Genomic DNA, 26470 nt, shown 5'->3' with positions numbered 1-26470 from the left:
ATAAAGCATATTAGACTGTATGAGTCACCATAGCGTGACTGCAGAAAATTCCACTTTAATAGGTAATTTATGCTAATTTGAAGTCCTGAAATCTTTTGTTTTGTCTTTTGTGAGTGTTATCGGTATCTTAAACAGCCAAGTAAGGCAGTGTAAGGTAGATTACTTCACTAGAACGAAGTCACATTTGATTTTAGGAAAATTAAATGTCACTTGAAACAGAGAAACACCATCAACAGGTGAATGTAATGTCACATTTTTGAAAAAGAAAGAATAAACTCCCTAATTCATGCAGGTTCTGAGTTAAATATTTAGCCAAATGGTAATATCTGAATATCAAAAGCCTGTTTGAACACACAACACGAATCTCAGCCCTTGTAAAAATAGAAATTGGGTTGTTGGTACTGATTTACAACTGTTGATACACGTTATTTTTTGCACCTTGTAGATGCAGCATTGTCTTTACAGTGATAGCGTGTGTGCTAAGAAGGCTGTACAGCTCACTGCAGGCCATTGTAGTGAATGTGTTATTATATATTTAGGCCATAAACTAGCAATTACTTTGGCTTATGCAGTAATTATTTAGAGTAGGCATTGTTATTTAGTAAAGAGGAGTATCTCTGTTGAAGTCAGCCGACAGTAGCTGTAGCCAACACTGAAGTATGTAACACAACTTATTAACTCTTCTAAGCACATAAGCCTTTTCAGTATTCTGTAGCTTAAGTGGGCTCAGCCATGGTCGCTCCATATTATCATGGCTCAGCTCATTGTGACTTTGTCTTCTTTCTTTAGTGCAATTCTCAAAGATTATGGGAACAAATTAAAGCCCATTCTTTGTGTCTTTTGTACAGGTATATCCAAGGTGCATCGTCTCCAAAGGACATGGTCATCATTGTGGATGTGTGAGTATCTCACTCCTCATTCTCTCTCACTGCCTCCCCTTTCAACATTTCCCTCCTGGCTGGGGCAGATGTCTTCCTTCAAAGGGCGCTAGTGCCACCTGTTGGTCTGAGGAAAGCCTAAAGTCAGAGGAAAGCGTTCACAGCTCATTTTCTCACCCTAACTGAAGTCCACTTACGATTGTATCACCATCTAAAACATGTCCCTCACAAGTTAGGACAATGGACATAAGAGCAGGATTAGGATCTGTCTTCTCATAACTGAGCTTCATTGCACCTTTTTTGCAGGAGCGGAAGTGTCAGCGGACTCACTCTGAAGCTGATGAAAACCTCCGTCGTGGAGATGCTGGACACTCTATCAGACGACGACTACGTTAATGTGGCCAGGGTGAGTAGAAGCTTGCAGACCATGATTTGCCATTAATGATACAAATCACTCCTGAAAGCCACAATAACACAAATATTTGTTGTATTCATTAAGCAGGTGCTAATCAAGCAGGGAGTCAGCAAACGGCACAGTATGCTTGTAATGCTCCCAGTTGTTTGCTTGCAGTAGAAACACCGCACTTCCCTCATTATAGTGTATTTGCTTTTCCTGCACCACCGTTGTCCATGTGGGATTGTGCCGGTCTCTCTCTTTCACTCTCTGCTGATTACCAAGCTTTCCATTAGGACTAATGTTTAGGGAAATATTAACGTTATCCTATATTGCAGGACACACACACACACACACACACACACACACACACACACACACACAAACACATCCACATGCTCGGTGTGGTGGCTCTGTTTGGAGACTTCCTTCGGTAATCCCTCATAATCCATTGCTCTTAGCCACTGTATGCCTCTAAATCCCAGCTCTAAGAGCAAGAAATGAGCATGGTAATCTGGGAGCCAACGCATCTGATTTTCACCCTTATAAAGAAAGTGAGGGCTTACAAAAGCTTGCTGTGAATTATTTGCAAACACAAAAGACATTAATAACCAAAAATTAAGAGCAAATAATCATCAAACATCATCTCTGGTGTCTCCACGCTTCAGCACACTTCTTTATGACAAACTGTGGCCTCACTTCTGTAATGGTAAGATAATTAGTTTTAATAATACAGACTTTATTTCATAAGACTTCATTTCTTATTTATTTTAGATAGTAGATGTAATCCAGCTCGTTTTCTTTTCTTAATCTTGTTTCACAGCAACTGTATTTCCTAACATTTTAAGACACAGGAAATGTAATAGTAAAAAAAAAGTGACAGAGTGATGAATATTGAATATGTGTTTGATTTCTTTGTCTGACGATTTAAATATGAACCAAAACCAACCGATGAGAAATGTCAGCTTTTCTCGCACATTATGTTTTACATCAATCTGTCCTGAAAATGTCAGTCGATTTTGAAGTTGACCTTCAAGAAGAAACAGCATTTGAAACCTGCTATTACAGACATTGCTGCTAATATTGTAATCATGCGTAGACACTGCACACAAGTGGAAAAATATACACCACGTGCACACCTGTATGCCACACACAAGCCTGAACACACACACACACACACACACACACAGTTTTAGGCTAATTTGGTGGATGAGATGAGACAGATGATATTACCTTGGCTGGGTTTCTGTTCAGTGGTTTGCACTGATGTTTCAGTTGCACCTGTTCTTTGTGTGGAAAGTTGTAATTACCAGTGTTTACTGCCAGCCAGAGAGTGGCAGGGCAGCTTACATCTGCACACACCCACGTCTGCATCCTGCCGCCATGAACTACGCACACATGACAGAGAAAACACAGAAACAGTTGTCGGGAAAAGCCAGTATACATTTAGAGTATGCTCATGTGTGTCTTTGTATTTTCCCCTAGTTCAACGAGAAGGCCGATGCCGTTGTTCCATGCTTCAGGACTTTGGTCCAAGCCAATGTTCGTAACAAGAAGATCTTCAAGGAGGCCGTCATGCATATGCAAGCCAAAGGAACCACAGATTACAAGTCTGGCTTCACATTTGCCTTTGAACAGCTTCTCAATGTAAGAGCCAACAAGCCTTTCAGGGAAGGGCAATGCAAGGGTGGATGTTTGTCTGCGGCTGAGGAATTGTGTGTCTCCAGAAAGTCTTCACTAACATGCTGGAACTATGTGCTATAGCTCCAGCATGTTATTACACATCCTGTCAGGGTTACTGTCCAATCCAATTAACAAAACTGAATTAACAGTGATAAAACAGTGCTGACAGTGAGTGGTCCAGGTTTGTATAAGACGTATCCAGAGTTCTGTCATTGTCAAAGGTAGGTCTGATAATAACTGCTGCTGCGATGGAGTCACATTAACGTTTGCAGCAGCCAGCACAGTGGTGACGTCTGTCAGCAGCAGGCATCCACGTGCTCTCGACACAGGTGCTGCCTCAGCTCCGTATGCTGCTGTGTATTTTAAGAGGCTGCCACCCTAATGGGCTCTGATGGGATGATTGATGAGCGCAGCCCAGAGGAGATCAGCCACAGACACTTTATATTCCTCTGGTGGGCTTGGAGGCATAGAGCCAAGTGCCAGCTGCCCCCCACCCACCTTCCCTTGCCAGCAGAATGAGAAATAAAAAGGGCCCTTTAATCGCTGTCTGTGAGAGACTCACTCCCATGATTGGTGGCAGAAGCACAATAAAAATATGTAATTGTAGCAATATTATTTATCTTTATTAGAATCTTGTCAGATTGACGTGCCGCTGGCCTGCATATCAATGGCAGCTGCCGTGCAGGCAGGCGGGGAGGAGGGGTTGTATCAAAGCTGAATGCTAAAAACTGTTGCCTGGCTTTGAGCATATAGTGCTGAAATGCTTGTGAAAAACTCTGGAGTAATGTTGTATACTTGAAATGAAATCCTAAAATTCTGATGATATGAACAAGCCTATGCCTACCAACCAGGACATTTGTAAATGTATGATGAAAAGCTAAGAATAAAAGCTTAGATGAGTTTATTGCAACAAAATGTAGGGCAAAGAAAAATAAAAGAATAGTGCGTGAAAATTATATGTGGACATATATGTGGGGGGGGAGGGGGGGGGAGTAAAGGTTTGGTGCATGGCAACAAGTAAAGCTTTACATCATCAGGAGCAGACATTACTAAAAGACATGGTGTCAAAAGTAGAGAAAAGGAAAGAATTAGATTAAAGTGAAAATAAATTGCACAAACTAAAGGGGAAGGCCCAGTCTACAAATTAATTGAAATAAATAAAATAAATGGTCTGATCAATGTACATTCCCATATACAATACAGCAAGGTTCCTACTTCCATTCTGCACTTCAAACATAAATGATCCTTTATCAGTTTTATCCTACAAAGTCTTGAGGGAGTATCAAAATATCAGTGACACTACTGACATTACATTTATACTTTTGTTACCATATCTATGTAATGTTTTGTTTAAACTTTACCACACAGTTTTAAATGATGCTCTAGCATGATCCCCTTCCCCTTTTATTCTTGCATATTACCTAACCTGACTCCCTGCCCTCTTTCCCGCTCTTTCTTTGCTCTTCTCTCCTCCCTCCTCCCTTCTTCATGTGCCACAGGAGAGCAGTGCCCCGAGGGCCAACTGCAATAAGATGATAATGATGTTTACAGATGGCGGGGAGGATCGTGCACAGGAAATCTTCGAGAAGTACAACTGGCCCAACAAAACGGTGAGTCTGTCCCCATAAGGCTGTTATCTATTCATCTACTCGCTCTGCCAGCCCAGGAGATCATGCATGTCCAGAAACTGTTGTAGCAGGCCCCCCTTTTTCCCTCGCCGTCTCCCGCCGTATTCTGCTGACATTGTCTCATTAGTGCAAAGGCAGTTGTGTTAGTTAGGCTGTCAGACATGCCAAGCACTCCAGTCTGTGCACATAACGTCCTCTCCAAGCTTTCTTCACTTCCATATTTGGCTGTTCTGATTCTGGATTTTTCCTCTTGTGATTCATCTCTTTGGCCTTTCTTTATCTCTCTCCCTTCCTCTCTTTCTGTGTCTCGTCTTCTGTCTCTTTTGTTGTTTTTGCTTCTGGTGTTAACAGCTCTGACCTGCTGACTAATTAGCCACTTTATCATCAGAGCCTATAAAATTACAGCCAATAGATACTCAGTTTGTGTCTCTGTTCCAGTCTTGCTGTCTCCCCCACCCCTCCTTTCCCCATTTCACATTCCCACCAATATTTATTCTGATATCCATTACTATCCAGTTCCCTAATGACGGCTGCTGTCATACTGGAATAATCTGCAGTTTGACAACTCTCTCACTGCAGTCTTGTGTTGGAGACAGATGTGTGAGCTGACTGGGAGGCTAATCTAATCAAATTCAAGATTAGTGAATTGTAGTTGTCACTTGACAGTAACCTTATTGCCACCTAGAAGGAGGTTTGCATGGTATTGTTTTGCTCTAGTAGCTGTCTGTGCAGGAAGTTTTTATTTTTATTCTGGCCTTGCCTTCTTATGATTTGTTCTTTTGTCGTCTCCATCTCTCTCCATTTGTCTTTTTCTCCATCCAGGTTCGTGTGTTCACCTTCTCTGTTGGCCAGCATAATTATGATGTCACCCCGTTGCAGTGGATAGCTTGTGCCAATAAAGGTAAGGGGATAAGAAGTTCCTATCAAAGTATATGTTTGTGTGTAAATTATAAAAGAGGAATATGGGCTCTGGCTGTGGTTCAGGAAATGGAGCGAGTTGTCCATTAATTGCAGAATTGGTAGTTTGATCCCTGGCTCCTTGTGTCCACATTGTTCTCGCCAGTGATTTTATAGATGGACCCATTTTTCCATCATAACATCCATTAGATACCCCTGAGCAATATAATATTAAAAGAAACACCAGTAGAAAAACAAGATATTAAAGGAAACACCAGTAAAAATGCATTTGTGGAGCATTCAGGTGAATAACCCACAACTGTCTTGCTTGAGGCCACACTGCTTACCTCTGAACATATCATATGTATTGTAATTATATACCTTATTACGTAAATAGTGACTTAACACCCCATAGAAATCTAATTTTTGCTCATCTCCAGTGGTTTAACCTTTCACCTTGCTACAGTGATGTACATGTGTACTCCAGGACTCTGTGACATCACTGTTGGGTGTGGTTACAGGTGCAACAAAGCACACGTCTGACCACACCTATCAGGGATACTGGCTGTGGTCAGAGGTGAAACACACTTGAAACTTTCAACCAGAAAAGGGCAGCAAAACACTGCTTTTCAGCTTGAGTTACTCTTTAACAATTTTTATGTAAATATTAATAGAATAAAATAAAATCTTAAAACCTGCTTGCACCATTAAAGAAAACCAGCACCGCTAAGATTTATCCAGCTGTCTGTCTTAAATGCATGTGATGTTCCAATCAATATTTTATTAATTTAAAGCAGCCACAGTGCCTAAAATAACCCAGTAGACAGGACAAGGCTGATAGTCTGATAGCCCATATTATTCAGCTCTTCCTGTCAGATATTTTGTCTGCATGAATCTCATCTTGACCCGGCTCATTTAATCGACCTAACTCAGACTGTTGTGGCAGTGCTCAGTTTTGAACAGTGTTCTTTTTTTTTGTCTTCCTCTCTTTTGTGGCTTGATGTAATATTGTTTGTCAGTGTTGCAGTTTATCTGAAGCTGCTCCTTTATGAGGCCTTCAGCTGCCCGTATGAAGCCTCAGCTAACTGCTGCTGCTGATTAGCTTTGCCAGTGGAGCCAAGTGCTTCAGAAGTATCTCCCCAGAAGTTGTTATTAATTAGCAGGAGGAGTCTGGTAGCAGGATGATTACCGTGCCATCTCCCTGTCAGGCTGGGGAAAGTCCAGGATTACGCCTCTGTGCCAACATGCTCTTTGCTGTTTGCGACTGTAATGATTACCATGGTACTAAAGTCTATGCCAGCGTAAGACAATAGTGTTGACACACCAGCCACAATGGAGCTGTCCTCTCATATCTTCAGTACGTATTACTCTTTGGTATCTCACTCCAGCAGAGCCAGCTCCCTGACACTTCCACAGGCCCTAACCCTTCACCCGTGACATGCACACATTTGACAAACAACAGTAACACACACACGCAAGCACACACACACACACAACTAGGCCACTTGGAGATGCTAGCTGTTGTCTCACTTGAGCTTCAATCCCATTTTCAGAAGAAAGTAACCTCTCTGTGACTCTATGAGGACAATGAAACCAGTTCTCCATGTTCTCACACAGTGTAATCCAAAACAGAAAGGAGCGTTATCTTAAAAAAAAAAAATAGGTGAAATGGAGGATAAATAGCAGCAAATATGAAATACTGCATTGATCATACTTCCGTAAAAGTGCTGTTTATAATCCAAAACAAGAGATGAAATATCCCATAAATTCATGACGGCCATCCATAATAGAAGAAAATATACAAATAACAAAAATCTTGATGAGAAAACTGAACGTGAATAGAAAGTAGTGCATGATGGTCTACGTAGGAGGAAAATGCATACTAATATTTAACACAGCATATATTTATCTTCACATGGCTATGTAGAAAGAACTAAAACACTATTTAGTCAAAAAAAAGGCATTATATATTTTAAACTCAATGGATGTGATGTATTTTATTGCTTAGTCAAATTTACCACACTCAAATCTTCTGTATTTGTCTCAAAACACACCTGAACGACTTCATAAATCTGAGGATATAGTTCAGAGGTATTATGTAAAAGAGATCCACAAAGAAAACAGGTTATTGATTAAATTCATAATTGCCCCTCACACAGACCTCTGTTGAGATCTGCATTACAGTCTTAGTTTTTTGTTACCACCTATATTTTCCTCTCGTCACCTTTCACCAAGCTTTGCCCCACACACACACACACACACACACACACACAGATGCCACCTCTCTGGCACGCTGCCAAACGCACTGGGACAAACCACCGCTCTGAACAAAAACTTTGACAAATAGCTGTGCCCTGCATGCGTGTCAGCATGTTCGCGTGTGCAAATGAATGAGACAGTGAAGGAAAATCTCGACACAAACCACTGTGGCAAAGTGCATAATGTATCAAAATAATGAGAGTCATCTCTGCCTTTTAACATTCTGGGGATGCTGTCTCCATTTCGCGGCTCTTTGTATAAACACTCATGGCTTTAATAACTTGGGGAGCGGCGTGGTTATTGACCCAGTCGGTCACTCTCCTCCATTCCTAATCAGCAGCAGCAGCGCCTGGGGCTCAGCATTCCCAATGAGCCTCCACATTTACATCCAACAGCGCAGAGCATGAGTGTGGGGAGGTCAGCGGCTACAAGCTCTATCATGCCTGCTTGGCCCAACATCATCAGCCGGAGATGATGGCATTACATGTGCTTAATGACATGGATCGCTTTTGTACACACTGTGACTGTTTAACTCTTGAAAATGTACACAGAATATGACATACAGTAGGCAGGTACCGTGAAGCAGGCTGGAAACAGCAACTTTCTGTTGCAATAGTGTATTGATCCTCTCCTCTTAATCTTCAGGTTACTACTTTGAAATTCCATCGATTGGAGCCATCAGAATCAACACCCAGGTAAGATATATGGAGTGAGCACAAGCTACTGAACACACCTTTATGAATCCAAAAAGAAAAACATGGCAATTTTAAGCAAGAAGCTAGTTCGTCCTTCCTTCATGGCTGCTTTGATGATGATTATACAGATTGTAGATATGCTTTTAAGTATCCCATAACAAAGAGACAGAAGACGACACAGCTGGATGACTACAGAGAGGAAGTGACAGAGATGGAGATGGAGTGATAACAAATAGGGTTGTAGTCTTTCTATAATAATGTCTCTGAAGTTAAGACTTTCAGATCTCTTTCTATCCTTGTCTTTCACACTCACACATACACCCAGGGCCCTGCCACCCCCCACACTTGCTTGAGGCACTACGCTCTTCTAGAGGCCCTTGGGATAACCTCATTCCAGCTGTAGAAATTGACTTGGTTGCTGGGAGGTGGGGGAGCTACTGCACAGCCCTCCTCTCCTCCATCCCCTCCCACCAACATAAACCCCCCCCCCACCCCCAGCCCCGCTGAGCGATCAGGCCCCAGAATATACTGTCAGCTGTTCCATTAACTCTGGCATATTTATATTCTAAGAACTGCCACTTACTCTAATAGGTTTTCTGAAGGTGGGTGACTACAGTTCTCTATATAGGCCCAGAAGACACATTATTTAATCGTACTCTGCCCTTCAACATCACACACTCATCACATAGTCTCACTAGACTAAGACGGCAACATTCAAATAACAGATGGATGGCAGATGGCCGAAAGTATTACTATTCATACCGTCCTGGGTAAATGCGATTATGTAGGTAGAGTGGAATAGTTCTGAAAATAAATGGCGCTATATTTTGTGTTTCTGTACGGTGGTGACTTATTCCATCCATTCTGGCTTCTTTGTATAGGATCTCAGTGGAGCAACGCTAGGAAGCCAGGCTTTAGTTAGGATGTTTGTCTTTAGAGGGAACATACTGATGAGTTTACTCTCTGCAATCGTGGTTGTTACGGTCGCCAGGGAGACAGCGGCATTTAATCAACGGACAGGGATGCTGCTGGAGTCTATATGGCTCCGGCTCCTTTGGACCACATATCTCCAGTTGCTGACTTTTTATGCTTCCTAGATTGTTCTAGCCAGGCGGAAAATTTCCCCCTATATCCCGTGAAAAGGTCTGGCTGTCATTGTCCTGATGGAATATCTCCCTGTGGCGCGTTAAACCGGACTTTTATTGAGCTAATAATAGAATAGGTTACGCCTGTCAGCACCTCACTGTTCAGGCGATGGAAAAACAAACGGTCAAAAGCATAATACTGAAATAGCTGTGTGCTCATACAGGGCGCCCCTTTTGTGTATCGAGGATACGTACAAGGGTCAGAAACCTGCAATAATGTTTCCCTTTTCTCTGCAAAACGGATGGAAATTTGTCATCAAGTGGAAGCGGCTAATGTTTTTAAAATTAACATTTGACCCAGAGAGAGCTGCATTTCCACTGATCCTGTTTTTACGTAATATAAAGTGCTGATACATAAAGATGGTCATTTGGCATTATAACTCTCCAACTGCTGAATAGGGTACTGAGGAGGAACTTGTAAATGTTGGCAGAATTATACACTGTTGGTCTAATTAGAGAATAATTTTGGTTATCTCTGGACTTTATAATAACAGGACACTGAAGGCTCACAGCGTCATCGTCCCGTCCCCGGAAGGCTTTTTTCCGCTAAACTGTGCCGTTGCTTCATGTGTCATGAGGTCACTCACTCAATAATTTTACCAATTAGACACCATCTCCAAAAGGACAGGGATCAATAGGTTGTTTACAAAAAAAAAGACATCTCAGCTGTTGTGTGAGAACAAAAGAATATAGTGAATATGATGTATTAGTAGTAGACTTAACCCCTCACCTCTATTCACCATCGCTGTGGGACATTCTCACAGTGCTGGCGATGACAGTGGAGCCTCTGGGAGAAAGGCCTGTTTGCACGTCGTGCCATTGACACCCTTAATGTGTTTTTAATAGCTCCTTCATAATGATGAAAAACGGCCTTGAGTGTCTCAGGACTGGAGGCTTTATGGCTCGGCAGGACCGGGATGCTGCTGCTGGTGGCCCACTGGTTTATGTGGTGACAGAGAGGAGGCCGGTCAGGGTCTTATAGTTTTATGACAGATGAACGTTGGCTCTTCCAGCTCTCTGCTTTTAACGCCCATACACGACGAGCACTATAAATGTCTGTTTGATTATGTGTGTTTATTGTGTGTGCTCATACTAGCATGTGTGTGTGTTTTTGCTGTCACAGGAGTACCTGGATGTCCTGGGTCGCCCCATGGTGCTGGCTGGGCCCAGAGCCAAGCAGGTGCAGTGGACAAACGTCTACCAGGATGCTCTGGTGAGAGTCCACATTTTATTTCAATAACCCTTAAAGTAACCTTTGTAGGATGTTTAATTACTTCATCTACTTCTGAAGAATCAGAATCAGAAATACTTTACTGATCCCTGGGGGGAAATTGATTGTTAAAGATATGTGGGTAAATTCAGGTCATGAGTTCTTAAATGTGTCCACCAGCTTTTTAAGATTATATTATCACAGCTTTATTATTCCTAAAGAGAAAACCCCACAGGTAGTTTTGTTGTGACAACCTTTTAATCTATACAATTTCACGTTGTATCATCAAAGTTTTTTATTTCAGTTGATTTATTTGCAGCTTCTTGTGTTTTTTGACTTATATGATATGTAAAGATCTTTTAAAACATAACAAAACATTTAAAATTGGATTTCTGAAATGTGTCACCAGGGTTTGGGCCTCGTCATCACTGGGACGATGCCAGTCTTCAACCTCACTGCTGATACTGTGAGCTCTCAGGTAAAAACAACACGGCAATATAAAGATATGGAGCTTGAAATAGCTGGACTTTTTTCACTTACGCAGCATACAGCATGACTCATACCCCAGCTCATCCTTTGTATTAATGAGTCTTTACCTTTATCATTATGTAAGAACAATGTTTTTATTGTTATTCATGGCTACGCATGTATAAGGTTATTCAAACAGAGATAGGAGCTGGAGTAGCAGGAGGGTCTCAGGTTTTATTTTGCATCTTTTTGCTGTTGTTGACCATCATCAGTCATTTTTTAATGGCCTCCACCCAGCTGCTGCTCTTCTAGGCAACACCTCCCCCCTGAGGTGGCAACAGACATCACAACCACCAATCTGTAGTATCTACTATCAACCAGAGAGCACAGATGCATCCAGCTTTCGGTATCCATGACCAAAGTATTTACTCTGAGCTTATCACACAGGCTTAAAAGCAAACCCACTCAGTTTAAGATAGACTGTAAAAATGTGGAGTAATCAGATTGCACAAAAAAGTGATAAGTCAAAGATGGCATGGAGATGTTCTCGGTAATCTCACGGCACAGCTACCAGCTCTCTGTGATTCTCTGATGCCGGTGTGTTTGTGGATAATAATTACCTTCCGCGTTCTTCCTGCAGAACCAGCTCATCCTCGGAGTCATGGGAGTAGATATCGCAATCAACGAAATCAAACGGAAGACACCTACATACAGAGTGAGAATGTTGTACAATCAATATCACTTTCTTATCGCTTTCATATTGATGATCATTGAATCACATCTCCATTCACTCTTTCTCTGTACAGCTTGGAGCCAATGGTTACACTTTCGCCATCGACCCAAATGGCTATGTGCTGCTGCATCCCAACCTGCGACCCAAAGTAGGTCCAACTATGAACGCCGGCCTTCTTCTAATGAGTTTACATGCTTCTGATTCTGAGGCTGAATTTGGACGTTATTCCTGCTGACTGACGTTAACCCTCCCCTTCCGTCTTCCCCTGCTTTCTCTCTCTGTTCAGATCATTAACTTCAGGGAGCCCGTCACTCTGGACTTTCTGGATGCAGAGCTGGAAGACAGCAACAAGGAGGAGGTAAAAAAAAAACTAAAAACAACCTCTCTAAAACATCATCATTACTATCAACTTGTGTATTTAATATATGTTTCATTTAATTTGTCACCTATTGTTGTCTTTCTCTGTCCGTATGCCTTCTCACATTGCAGCATCTCTCTCTCTCTCTCACGCTTTTCAGATCCGTCGACAGATGATTGATGGCAAATCAGGGCAAAGGAAAATCAAGACGCTCATTAAGTCAGTTGATGAGGCAAGTCATCAATATATGAGACTCAATCATGATCCAAAGTAGCACCTTCCTGAATGGTGTTGTAATGAATCTGAATCACTCAGTATGTTTAGGATCTGTTGTTTCCCTCCAATTATGGGAAGAGACGTCTGCTGAGGATGTGACGGTGTTACTTATCAGAGTGTGTTTGTGGTCGTCAACAGAGGTACATCGACGAGGCCATGCGGACGTACACATGGACGCCTGTGGAGGGTACAGATTACAGGTAGGTTTGCAATCAAACACGGCATCACCTGACCTCAGACCAAAAGATTGCGCAACTTGAGCCTGTGAGTGAAGTCCAACTTTGATATTTTGGATCAACCAGAAGTGTTTGTTGACTGTAGCTGCCACTATCTCACATCTGGAACAGGCAGATCACTGAATGAAGGCAACTTGCTCATTCGCCTTCTGTATTTGTGTTAAATAATTAATCTGAATCACCCACATTAAAGAACTGTTTTTCTTCTCTAATAAATATTTTCAATAGCACTCTAAGCACAAATTAATTGCATAGTTTATTCATCTCAAAACTTGGTTGAACATTTGAGGTTGCATCATAATGGCATTTCCTCCAGGCAACACTGCAAATTACAGTTTATGATATTCAATAGTCCTACAAATGCCTGATGTGTGTTTTTTATTACATCTGCTGGCAGCGTGCCTGGTCCTGGCTGAGTCCATATGAGGCTTTCTCTGCACAGTTCTATTAATATTCAACTCAAAGGGAAATTCCAGTGTATTTAACAATCCTCATGTGTTACTGTTGTGGCCTGCAACAGTCAAATCACACATTCAAAGCTCTACTCTGTCATGTATCCTACACTTTAGAGTTTAAGGCAGCACATGGGCCTTTCTTTGCTCATAAAATTGGATGTTTCTTTAAATCTAAATTGGCTTTATATTAGTCGACTGTAGCTGTGGCTCATTCGGAATCTGATACTGTCACAGCCTGATTTTCTATCTGTTCCAATTAATCCTCTTACTGAGTTATATTTTAGCTTTGTATGGCACCACAGATTAAGAGATGGGACATTTATTTCTATTTTTTCTTTCTTTCATTTGTGGCTTTGGTAGAAGAGTAAATATTTAGTAACGTAAAGAATATGTAGATCAAACTATGATGCCACCGTGATGACAAGTAAAACTGATATTTCTCTTTTTGTTTGAAACCTTTCATAGTTTAACTTGAACTTAAAACTTAAAGCTGCTTAGATCAACATTTTTATATGACAACATGTAATATTAAAAAGGTCCTCACCCTTCGCAGGTCCTTTATAGCATCTCTTAGCTCCTTGTTTTGATTTTTCACCCTCAAATTTACCGCTTTAGTTCACTCTTACGGCGTTGTTTCTAGACGCAGGGAGCTGTTTTCAGAAAAAGGTTCTGATGAACCGTCTGTGCACTACCTGCATGAAATGGCAGACAAAGTTAGCGACTGGCTGGTGAGCAGAGGGGAGCTTTATCGGCTAATGGGACTCGGCTTCAAGTTCCCCTGAATTGAAGACTTCCTGGACAGCAGTGATCTTCAGTACTGAGTTCATACTACACTAGTGGGTGTAACTAAAAAGTATAAACTATGAAGTCAAACAAATTCTTAACAGTCCTGCCTCTCTCTCCCTCCTATTAACTGAAATTGACTTTCTCTGCGTAACTAATAGCCCATTGGTTTACACAGTACTTAGTAGTACCGTGTATTGACTATCCATGTTTACCTGCTAGCAGTCTTCCTCTTCACAGTGCATTGCTGCGTTGCTCTGCACATTACCGCCACCTGGCGATTAGTGGAGCAGTATGAAACCGTTGGCAGGATGCTAGCGGTCAAAAAGTCCACAGGGTACCTTTAAGATTGACCCGTCACTGTCTAATGACCTGCTTCAACATCTGGTGTCAAAAGAAAAGACATCACATGAAAGAAGTAATGAGATAATTACAGTGGCGTCTGTAAGTGAGCGTGCCCGGCTGTGTGTGTTTGTATGTCGGAGAGCTTATATGTGCATTCATAACGTGTTTTTCTGCCTCATTACCTCAGCCTAGGGTTGGTACTGCCCACATATAGTGAGAACCACATCAAGGCCAACCTGAGTGACCAGATCCTTCAGGTGCAGTGTAAGTACCCGGGAATACCCAGCATCCTTCACTCTCTGTCTCTCTCCTTCTCTTTCTCTCTCTCCTCCTCTCTTTCTCTCTCTCGCTCCCAAATATGACCTTATGCTCTTATTCAGTCCTTCGTCCTGGGTCTCCAATATCATCATAGGGAGTGTCCGAGCGGAGTCGCCTGCCCCGCCCCTGCCCTCGCCCTCGCCCCCCCCCCCCCCCCCTCTCTCTCTACGCTCTCCGATAGGCAGGATCATACCTGAGTCCCCCGACTCCTCTACTGCCCCTTGTTCCCTCCTGTCTTCATGCTGTGCTGTAAAATGGTGATGTTTTTTCTTCACACTGGCTGAAGAAAAAAATAACTGAACTGACAGAAAGGTGAAAGCTGTGGTTTTACTGTGTTACTCAGGTGAAAATAATGGTGACCTCTGTGCTATTATTTTTTTTGCCAAATGCTCTCGCCTCTTCTCCACCAAGTAATGATTCTGAAGCATCTGTGTTCAAAGTATTTGATGTTCTGAAAAACTGTGAAAACATGCATGCTTTTCACTCCTTATGATGAGTTTTATGATTTTGGGAGTTTTTCCTTCCGTTATGTGTGTGACTTATCTATTTATTTTTTTATTTTTTTGTTGGATTGTGTGAGATGTTTCTCGGCTTTGGAATCATTCAGTGTATAAACTCCCACACGGCCCGGGACAAGGGCTCGTCAAATGTGGGAGTTTGGGTTTTTGTGGGTCTGAATGGGGACACAAGTTGTCTCTCTCATTCTTTCTTTGTCCAGACCCTGTTACTCCCCTCTTTTCCTGTTTCATTTGATTTATTTATTTTGTGTTATCTCTCACAATTACTGGTTTTGTCTTTACTGTTTTCCTTTCCTGGATTTCCCAGTTTTTATTTCCGTTCCTTCGTTGGTTTTTCCGTTCCCTCGTTTGCTCTCGCAAATAAGATGTTTGCTCTTCATTTCTTTTTTCTCTCGTCTTGTTTGATTTAAATTGGTTTCTTTCTTTCAAGAAAACAATATTTTTATTCAAACAGTAATTGAATAAAATATTGTCTGTGATCCCCCCCTTCCCACCCGATCCCCTGTTTCTTTTCTTGCTCACTCCTTCTCTGATGGATCCACACAGGGCCAGACAACAAGGGCAAGTATACTCCATATTGGTCCACGTTCCCTACCTTTACTTCCTACACCCTACCGCTGCCTCCTTCCCACACCTCTCGTCCTGAACCTCTTCCTGCTGCCCCCCCACCCCCTCCTCCTCCTACCCTCACCTGTCCTAGCCTGCTTGCCTCTGTTCCTGCCCGTCTTGCCTTCAGGACTTCCTCCCTTTTTCCTCTTTTTTCCTCCTCCTCCTCTTCCTTCTTTTATCCCTCCTTCTCCTCTTCACCCTCTTGCTGCAGCTCAGATCCCACATCTCTCACGATGGCTCCTCCGGTCCCCAACCTCACCCTCCTCCCACACGTATCAGCTGCTCCAGAAGCAAAACAAAAACACCTACTGCACCCAAGGAAGACAGATATCCATGTTCTCTGTTAAAACTTGTCTTTTCTCCCCCCCCTTCCTAATCCTTTTCCTTCTGTGGATAGCTCCAAATGGGTTGTGTCTGCCTCCTTCCTCTTTCTCTCTTTCTCTCTCTTTCTTTCACTTTCCTCTCATTTTCTTTGACTATATTTTTCTCTTTTCATCACCTTCCTTCTCCATTTCTTTTTCAGGCTCTTGACTCTCTCTCTCTCTGTCTTTATCTTACAATGTCATTAGTTGATAAATGTCTTAACTAATTCTCACACTAGGGCTCAGGTATTGACAGATCTTTAATTAGATTTTTAAAAAGAGTCCCTCTGTTTAGTGTAATAGCTCCACCAATTTAGTGCATATTGAGCTCTACCTACAGTAAAAGATTTCCAATTATTGCTGTAAGTGTCATAATATGAGAAGGAAAACTCACTAATTTAAATGATTAATTTTGTAGTGCTACACCTTAGCTATAATAATGTGTCAGCACACACATATCATGTAAGTACCGCTATTTATTTATAGAAGAGTAAATAGGGATCTCTTGTGGTCGTAATATTTTAATGTACCTATATTTCATTGATCACCATATTAAAATAAAACACTTACTTAACGTTTGTTAGCGGTAGTTTCTCGTCTATAGCTGGAGACGTTGCAGCCGGCAGACTGACCCGTCAGGGCTGAGCTGTGTCCTGCCCGCCCAGGTCCTCCCATGTTGTCAGGTGTCAGGGTGCCGCTCAGCGCAGCGCCTGACTCCTGTGTCGTCCCTCTGTACTCCCTGTCTCCATCAGCTTGTCTCCCTCCCTCCTCACCCCTCAGTCCGCCAGGGGCACGGCCCAACACTTCCTCAGTAAACCTGACCCCGGATGTGCACGGCATTGTGGGCGGAAAACTACCTGGGCACTCTATTTTAGCTCTAAAATGAAAACATTTCATTCCTCCGCTGTACGCAGTTACAGGTCATGACATAATGAGAAAACAACATGTTGGATTCGTCGCAGACTCGCCTGCTGAGGCTTTAATGATGGTGGATATTCTGTGTTCTGTTCTGTCTGTGATAGATGAAATGAAGTTGCCCTTTCGACGTGCCCTTCACAATGCAATGCACTTCCTCTGATTATGTGTCTCTCTGAGCCCTCTCCCCTGTCAGTCTGAGGGGTGACCACTTCCATCAGGACCTTCACCCACCTCCCCCTGCAATAGTTGGCCATGTTGATGCCTGCCTGATCTGAAAGCACTCATTGTGTTTCCTCTGTCGGAGAACTTGCTTCCTGACACGTCACGTCTTGCAAGTCAGTTCTCAGACGTCCAAAATATGTTAGATTGAAACCAAATCAGAAAACGTTTGTCGACAAAGTTATGAACAAAACAAAAAAGAAGAAAAAAACAGAAGGTGTGAGTGCTTGTAAAGTAAAGCAGTCGTCCATTGAGTCAGGTTCTATTTTAGGCACCATATTGGCTAACGCTAGTGTTCCCATGATACCTCAGTGTTGCTATGGTAAACTCCCTCCTGCGTCCCCACACCTCTGAAGAACAGCTGCTGTTTACCCACAACTCCCCACTGCTCTGCCCACTGCTCTTCCCGGATAATCTTCCCCTTTCTGTTGCAGATTTTGAATCACTGCTGCCAAACAGTTTTGAGTCTGAAGGACATGTATTCATTGCTCCCAGGTAGCCCTGTGTGTGTGAATGCTTGCTGTCGTTGATGGTCATCAGTTTTTGGTCTTGTCTTCCCGTCTTTCAGCGCACTATATACTTATTTTGTTGTTGTTGTTTTGGCTTCACGTCTTTTCATCTGTCATCTGCTTTCCTGAATGATGTCTTCTGTGATGTTGAGTTGCACTGTGTGGAAGTGGTTGGTTTCATTCGTTCATTTTTAATTTGGAGTGGTGTGTTAATGTATGGTGACAAATTTGATTAAAATATAAAATTCATCATAACTTTATAATACGGGTTTTTTTATTGAAGCAACATCGAATCTCCTTTGCATGCTAATGAACAAAATGGATATTAGACAACAAAATGTTTAGCCAGAAAAAAAGCAGTATGACTAAAAAAATGACTAATATCCTCTTTGCATGTGATGTTTTGTTATCAAACCCTTGTGGCCTCCAGCTGCAGCCTGACTTCTGAAACACTCTGATAAAATCACTCTTTCATTGTGACGCCTGTGCTCTGCTCTGCAGTCACATTTTGTTTTGACTGACAGCCTTCTTAGCATACTGGAATTTAAGCTTTAAGACACGCATGCTGCCCACGATAGCATCAAGTAACACGTATATGGATTCATGCATCCCCACTTTGTGTTGTTTGTCCCCTGTAAAGGACAAATAAGGCAGAGTGTAAATATCGCATACATGTGTTTGTTTTTAACCTTCTTTCTTCGAGTTAAAATGCTTTTTTTGTTCCTCAGGGAGTACTGCAATGATCTGGAACTGTCCAACAACAACACAGAGTTCCTGCTCAACTTCATTGCTCTCATGGAGAAGGTGACACCGGACTCCAAACAATGTGAGCTTAATTTATTTTCACTCACGCACAAAATCAGCATTTTATTCTTTTTAGATTAGTTTGTTCAAGATTGACTTTAACGGATAAAAGGCTGGCGATATTTTGTATTTTTCTTATTGTCAACAAATCCATGAAAAGTCCATGAAAAGACCAAAACAAACTAAACTAAACTAAAAATGTATCCTACTAGTAAATATTGTCTGTGTAGTCAAAGCTTATTAGCTTATTCCTCAGTGACATACACCTCCATTATTGTCCACATAAAAATACATCACTGAGCCACACCGTTGCACTGGGTGACTATTCATTTGTGAGCCACGTTTAAAGATTTACATCTTCAGTAGGAAGGAAAGAGCGTCAGGCTGAAAGCAACAGACAGGGGAGTGAAGTCCGAAACTAATAAGAGACAAACTAACACATTGTTGGTGTAGCTTTTTTCACTGGATTTGTTTGAGTAACGCTTTTATCCTTTTAAAACTTAAATCCCCAAGAAAAAGAGTGCAAAATTAATGAAATGAAAATGACTGATTATTCATATTATCAGTTATTATTGTTGACAAAGTGTTGTACAGGAGAAAAATTATAATAGTCAGGGGTGCATCATCAGCAAAAATGGATGTCTTTAAATTTTGCCACTTATATTCTGTTTACTTAATCATGTTTAGGTGACAATTTGCTCCTTCATAACCTGATTCTGGACACTGGCATCATCAGGCAGCTGGTGGAGAAAGTGTGGAAGAATAAAGACTTGAACACGTGAGTACGAGCACCGAGGGAACTGCACCTTTAGATTCGACTCTGAGTAAGATTAAGTTTTGATTTTATGTCTCTTTCCTCCATCCTGACATTTAGATATGGCTTTCTCGCCGTGTTTGCTGCAACAGATGGAGGTGTAACAAGAGTGTTTCCAAACAAGTAAGTGCCCTCCTCATCAAGGCCGTATGTGTCTACACTGCAGCTGCTCTGTAGTTCTGTTATGTTTCTTACTTTATTCTCTTTTCAAACAGTAAGTTGTGAAGACTTAAACTGTTTCATAAACACATAGTGTAGCAGGCGGCTTATGCATCAGAGATTTACAGCACCGGTGTCCGTGCTCTTAAATCTCAGGGCTTCAGAAACCTGGGAGGAAGATCCTGAGCCGTTTAATGCCAGCTATTACCGCCGCAGTCTGGACAACAAGGGCTACATCTTTCGAGCGCCTTATCGAACAGGTGAATGATGCTCTTGGTCCTGGGTTATATATCTCACACTGAGCCTCCATAATGGGCTGTGGCTCTTTGTTTCTAACCACCCTCCTGGCTTGTTTCTGTATTCGTTAGCCAGGGACGAGCTGCTGAACCCAGAGAACGACACCATAGGGATCCTGGTCAGCACGGCGGTGGAGATCACAGTGGGAGGGAAGACCATCAAACCTGCAGGTGGGCTCAGATATGAAAGAGGAGACGATCATCCTTATGATGGTAGATAATGTCTTAGAGCAAGGCGCAGATAATTACACGTCTGTTTGTATTTCTTGTCTCTTTGTGTGGACATGCTCTGCATCTGTTGGGCCTTTTATGTGCATCTTTATTTTTTTTTTTGCATGTTGAATCTTTCTTAATGAATTTCCTCTTTCTCTCAGTGGTTGGAGTGAAACTAGACCTTGAAGCCTGGACGGACAAGTTCAAGATTCTTGCCAGCAACCATACAGACAACCGTCAAGGCTCAAATACGGTAATGAGATATCCATTAAAAGTATGTTATATTTATAAGTTTAAGTCTTCAGTAGCATTTCTAAGATGTTCAGCTGCAACTTTCTGGTTTCTCTGTGGCAGTGTGGACCAAACAGGGGATGTGAAATGGACTGTGAAGCCAACAGTGAAGTCAGTCTTTCTGCAGATTTTTAATGAGCTTCCTGTTTCATCTTGATCTACTGTGTCATACAGTCGCACTGTACATTTTGTGCCTCTAACAGCCCATCTTTGCCTCTGTTGGCAGGATCTCCTGTGTTATTTAATAGATGATGGTGGATTCCTAATCATGTCTAATCAGAAGGATGACTGGAACAAGGTGAAGTCAATAAATACATTTTCACACTGACCATGGTTTCTCACAAACTTTACACTCAGCTTGACCGGTGTTTCTTATTCTGCACAGGTGGGAATGTTCTTCAGTGACGTTGATCCCTACTTGATGTACGCTCTCTACAACAATTCCTTCTACAACCGCAAGCAGTCATTTGACTACCAGTCTGTGTGTGAACGGGTGCCCAACAGTGAAGCTGGAGCTGCACCCCGAGGAGTGTTTGTGGTAAGAACATGAACTTCAACACCGGAGAGGACGAAATGTAATAAATTTAAATAGTAGACTAGATGGTAATGGCAAACAGAGAGGATGATTGAAATATGCATGTAATCTACTCGATATGATGTATATATTGTTCTTACATTTTTCTTTATCTGCAGCCCACAATTGCAGATTTTGTAAACGTGGCTTGGTGGACATCAGCAGCTGCATGGTGAGAGTCTTCAAGCTCGAATGGAAAAAAAATACAACTATAACAAATAGTACACACATGCACCTGAAGAAAGAGATTTGATGGATACCCCTCGTACACAGTGCCACTTTCACTGCAAAATACATTATTCCAACTTATCACTAAGCCCTAGTTTTTGTCTCCACAGGTCCTTGTTCCAACAGTTTATATATGGGCTGGCTTATCACAGTTGGTTTGTCACAGGTGGGTGCAAACAAGACACATTCAGTCATTCAGTGTGTTCTTGGTGTTTTTCATGTCTGCATGTGAAGCTTAAAGGAACAGGAACATTCTGGGAAATACGCTTATTCGATATCTTGCCAAGAGTTAGATCGATACCACTCTCATTTGTGTGTGTTGAGTATGAAGGTAGAGCAAGGAGGCATGTAGCCTGGCTTAGCACAGAGGGATACAGCTAACCTGCCAGCACCTCTAAAGCCACTAGTTTACTCCAGGTACCTTCTTTGTTTAATATCAGAAATGTAAAAAACATAAATTGTGGTTTTAAGGGGAGTTACAGCATCAATCTTTTCATCTGACTCTGAAGAAAAGAAATAAGTGTATTTCCCAAAATGCTGAACTACTTCTGAGCACTTAAAGTCAAAATTAAATGAGCCATGACTCTTAAAGTGTACTGACTAATGATTAAATTATAGTATCTGTACTAGTACTGTATTAGTATCTGTATTTAAAAGTGTACAGTTTTCTCGTGAAATGTCTCTGTTGTCCTCGGTTATATTTTTCCAGCCTCAGTGCTCAAACTGTTAACGATGGAGAGGAGAGAGGTTTTACAGCTTTTTCCAGGCCAAGTGTACACGTACTTCTTTGTAATCGCATTTTTGGAAGACGATCTTATAAATCAACTGAACTGACAAGTGTTTCTCTTATATCTTTGTGCTCTGGTGATGCTGCAGATGAGGTGGATGCAGAAGGATTTGACTTAAAAGAGCGGAGTTGTGTAATGATCCAGACCCAGTTCTACTTAAGTAATCTCAGCAGCTCCTACAACATACTGCAGGACTGTGGCAACTGCTCCAGGTCTGTACACATGAACAAATACACACACCAACATCTGCATGCGCTCACACGTGCACACCAACAAAGACTGGTACTGTGACAGGGGCACAGTTAGCGAGACAGATTCATCTTTCTGTTGGAGCTAATAAACTCTGCTGATGATTAAACCGTATCCGCTTTAATGAAACGGTCATATCGTTGGCTAAATGAGCCTTATAAGACTTGTCTCATGAATCTCGCTGATCCATTAGCAAACGAGCCCGTGATGTAAGCGAGCAGAGGGGGGTTGTTGACAGAGTTGTCTCTCGCTCTCTCTCTGCAGGCTGTTTCATGCCAAGAGGATAAACAACACCAACTTGCTGTTTGTGGTGGCAGAGAAGATCCCATGCAACACTTGCAATATAGAGAAGCTGTCCCAGGAGGAGGAGGAGTGTATCCTTGTTCACATTGTACACCAGCTGATTCTATCTCCTGATTCTATACCTGTGTATGTTTCACCTTCATTTCAAGGTTATTTCTATCATGACGGCGTGAATTATGTCCAGTCATTTACATCTGTGGGACTGCGAGAGGAATCAGTGTAAAAATTGAAGAAAAAAACATTTTAATTTTCCTTAATTGAGTGAATTTTCAGTGAAGGAGGAAAATCCATGTGAAGAAATGACTGTGGCACGCTATCGAAAAGGCCCCTCCACCTGCTTCGACAATAACATTTCTGTAAGTAACTCTGTGAGTTAGTAAAAATGTAATTATAGGTAACTATAATGTTCATCGAATAGATTCTGATAAAACTGGTGAGGTAAGGATCGCGAAGAACGACACACAGGTAGAGCTGGGATACAACTATCGTTATCAAATTTCAGCAGAATTATATTGTGATGATGTGATCTGATAATGTTACATTTCATTTCTCCTGTTCAAATTAATTAAAACAGTTAGTGAGAGTCTGATTTAAACATGTAAAGAGTGAAACCCAGTTCATTACTTTGAAAATCGGATTATTTTATATGTGTTAATAATATTAGCTATATTGTGATATACTGTATATTGATGTAGGAAAATATCCTCATCAATGTCACCCAGTCCGACATACACACAGTGTGAGAAAGCACGTACAATGTTTAGTTTGCATTCAAGTTTTTGTACTGTAATTCTTTGTCTTTATGGGAATAGTTTGATATTTTGGGAAATACACTTATCCGCTTTCTTGTCGAGAGTTAGATGAGAAGATTGATGTCAACTACAACTTGTCATTTTTACTTTGGTTTTGTACAGATTAAACAAATGAGATATAACATGTTAATAAGTGAGCTTTAGGTTTGCTGGTAGGCGGATTTTGATACCTTTAGACGGAGCCAGGCTAGCTGTTTCCCCCTGTTTCCAGTTTTTATGCTAAGCTAAGTTGGCCAGCTGTTGGCTGTAGCTTCGTATTTAACAGACAGACGTGAGAGTGGTATCAGTCTCCTCATCTAACTCTATCCAAGAAAGCGAATACATGTATCTCACAAGATGTCTGACTCTTCCTTTTATAACTTGAACGTAAACTGGAAATTGTGTGAGAGACAACATCCTCTTTCTTCAGGTTCAGCATGTTGACGAACAGACAGAATTAAACAAAAATGTTCAATATATTTAGTTGATGAAGTTGATATACTGTAAGTAACAAAGCATACGGAATAAATATCTGTTTTCCATCAGCATGCAGTATTAAAACACACATCCGATGTACTAGATGTGTACTTACAGCAGCACTTTTCCCTCTGCAGGAGAACACGTCAGACTGTGGACGAGGCCACTCCTTCCGTCCGTCCCTCTACACTTTACTGCTCATCCAGCTGCTTCTGCTTTATCCGGCCTTCAGCCCCCACCTTCACTCTCTACTACATTAATTCCATTTTCTTCCACTTATCCTCCTCTTAGCCCCTCCCTGAGCTTCTTTCCCCACCTAAAACCCTCCGATCCCACCTCCCACCTCCATGCCCCTAAGCCCCCCCCCCCCCCCCCCCCCCCAATATAGTCATAGGTAATAATGGGACTTCCCATCACGGCAAGTTGGAAGCCCTGAGTGCCGCGCTACCCAGCTCGCTTCAGTCCGTGTCGCTTAGTGACAACTGCCGGACGTTTGTGTCCTCAGCCAGTTAACCTTCATCTACAGGAAGAGTGGGTGGTGCTGCCGGACCACCTTGATCATCAGAGGCAACGTCGGAAAAGAGAAAACAAACCCCCACCCCTGGGACCACCCCGCCACCTCCACCATGCAGAGAAGGGAGGGGAAAGAGGACAGGTTGATGTCCTCGTCACAGACCTCCCGCCTCACGCAGACACAAGGTTGTCTGTCCGCCTTTGCCTCTGTCTGTCAGACGGATGGCGGGACTTCTCCTCCTCCTTCTCTCTCCTCCATCTCAGAGCTTCACCGCTCTGCCATTCGCCTCTCGTAAGAGGCTGCGGACCATTCAGCCGGTTTTAGCCACCATAAAAGAAAACAACAGAAAAAGACAAAAAAAGAACTGTCAAGTATACAAACATGTCAAGTATAAACTGCTGAAGTGATGAGTATTCCAAACATACAATATATTTAGGTTTTTGATTTGAAAAGGAAGTCGTTAGGTGTTAACTTAAAAAGACATGAATTAATTTATGCACTATATCTACTTGCCAAAATGAGATAGACTTTCATGTGGTCTTATTTTTATAGCCAAAACACGAAGAGGAAATGGCTTCTGATTTAGAATTTAGGAAAAAAAAAAACCATGAGAGGAAGAGGAGACGCTCAGAAACTGAAATCTGATTCATTTTGTGCAGCGCCTAATTACAGATTAATGCTTTTAAAAGACGTCTACTGGGGATTATTGTAATTACATGATGGTAATCGCATTTCTTGAAGTACTTTTCTCATATATTTACTATTTAAGGCTAGTGCTATCTGGCTTACGCACTAGCGACAGCTGTGAAATATGAATCAGTGTTCTGTTTCCTGCAGATTTGGAGCATTGTTGATGTCGTGTAGTATTCTCCTTTATGATCAATCGACCATTCTGACCTCTGGTTTGGGCTGATGTTAAAAAAAAGAAAAAAAAGAAAAAAAGAAACCCCTGTGCTCTCTGATGCGAAAGCTCACCTCTGCCAATCCTCATGAGGCTTCTCCAGTAACCTCTCTACTAACGCTCCTAATCACAATTTGTAAATGTGCTTTACTTCTGTTCACACAACAGACACACCAAGATCTCTGCCTCATGACCGTCTCATAGTAGTTCCAGGTGGGTTTATTTTCTTTTTTTTCTGTTTTCTTTTTTGGGCTTGTATTACCTTTTGACTGATGCTGTTCAAACTTCAAAACCATTCGCTGCTGGGGGATAGGGGCTTATCAACATTTCCAACAAAAGTGCAGAAGAGGCAACTAAATATGGTGATCACGTACAGTAGTAGTCTGGTTGTAATCCGTCTCAGTTCATCATTTGATCATTACGATGTGTGAAAAGTCATTTAGACTCCCATGTTTAGGAGCCACTCTGTTTCATAGTGCCTTGATGCACTTTGTTTTGGACCACATCGGCTGTATAAGAGTAGAGCTACTGTATAGTACCTTTATAAAGCAGCCATCTTTGAGGCTTTGGGTTAACACAGGAGCCCCGTGAGACTGAATCTGTTGGCTATAGAAATAGCTTTACACAGAGCCGAGGCACTGACCGGCTCTAGCTTAATGTATTTGCCCTCTCAGCTGCGGTTGCTGTACCCCTCCAGAGCCACCTGACTGCCATCGTATGAAGTTACTATACCGTTCCTTTACAAAGCCATGTATAGAGCTACGATACACTATCAGTATACAGCGACTTAACTGGCCATAGAGTGTTTTTAGGGCCTCCTGACCACTACAGTTCTGCCTGAATCGTATGTGTGTGTGTGTGGGCGTGTGTGTGTGTGTGTTAGTTTGCGTTTAAAAACCCTCAAAGGGAATGTCTTTTAAATGAGTTGTGGAGTGTATGAGGGACGACAGTTGTGGTAGCATAGCTGTTTTTTTTTCCTGTTCCTATGTTGCAACAGACAAAATCCAGTGTTGTTGTAGAGAGAAAAAAAAAGAGGAGGGGGGGTTTACTGAAACAAAAATATCCATCTTTAGCCATCAGTCTGCCTAAATATTAATCAATGGGAGCAGAGGTGTCCGAAAGAATGTGTAGTTCATCAGTGTTTTCTGCTTCAAATGCAACATAGTTAACAA

At 41.9% G+C, this 26470-nt stretch overlaps 1 protein-coding gene across 1 annotated transcript in view; it reads left to right on the top strand.

The window, feature by feature from the left end:
• Positions 1–24143, top strand: part of cacna2d2a (calcium channel, voltage-dependent, alpha 2/delta subunit 2a) — a 131043-nt gene extending 106900 nt beyond the window's left edge. The window contains exons 9-38 of the mRNA XM_070903344.1: positions 849–899; positions 1185–1284; positions 2758–2919; positions 4455–4565; positions 5406–5484; positions 8385–8434; positions 10703–10792; positions 11199–11267; positions 11898–11972; positions 12064–12138; positions 12277–12348; positions 12509–12580; positions 12763–12824; positions 14631–14707; positions 17822–17882; positions 18625–18722; positions 19388–19478; positions 19575–19637; positions 19830–19933; positions 20042–20140; positions 20344–20435; positions 20537–20584; positions 20700–20771; positions 20859–21011; positions 21167–21219; positions 21386–21441; positions 22152–22275; positions 22577–22686; positions 22889–22971; positions 24021–24143. Coding sequence (XP_070759445.1) covers positions 849–899; positions 1185–1284; positions 2758–2919; positions 4455–4565; positions 5406–5484; positions 8385–8434; positions 10703–10792; positions 11199–11267; positions 11898–11972; positions 12064–12138; positions 12277–12348; positions 12509–12580; positions 12763–12824; positions 14631–14707; positions 17822–17882; positions 18625–18722; positions 19388–19478; positions 19575–19637; positions 19830–19933; positions 20042–20140; positions 20344–20435; positions 20537–20584; positions 20700–20771; positions 20859–21011; positions 21167–21219; positions 21386–21441; positions 22152–22275; positions 22577–22686; positions 22889–22971; positions 24021–24143 — 2575 coding nt within the window. The remainder of the gene's footprint in view (positions 1–848; positions 900–1184; positions 1285–2757; positions 2920–4454; positions 4566–5405; positions 5485–8384; positions 8435–10702; positions 10793–11198; positions 11268–11897; positions 11973–12063; positions 12139–12276; positions 12349–12508; positions 12581–12762; positions 12825–14630; positions 14708–17821; positions 17883–18624; positions 18723–19387; positions 19479–19574; positions 19638–19829; positions 19934–20041; positions 20141–20343; positions 20436–20536; positions 20585–20699; positions 20772–20858; positions 21012–21166; positions 21220–21385; positions 21442–22151; positions 22276–22576; positions 22687–22888; positions 22972–24020) is intronic.
• Positions 24144–26470: the final 2327 nt, after the last annotated feature.

The sequence above is a fragment of the Enoplosus armatus genome, chromosome 3, assembly GCF_043641665.1.
Source record: "Enoplosus armatus isolate fEnoArm2 chromosome 3, fEnoArm2.hap1, whole genome shotgun sequence".
NCBI classification, from domain to species: domain Eukaryota; kingdom Metazoa; phylum Chordata; class Actinopteri; order Centrarchiformes; family Enoplosidae; genus Enoplosus; species Enoplosus armatus.
The sequence above is the reverse complement of the archived record's forward strand: the minus strand, read 5'-3'. Positions and strand labels throughout refer to the sequence as shown.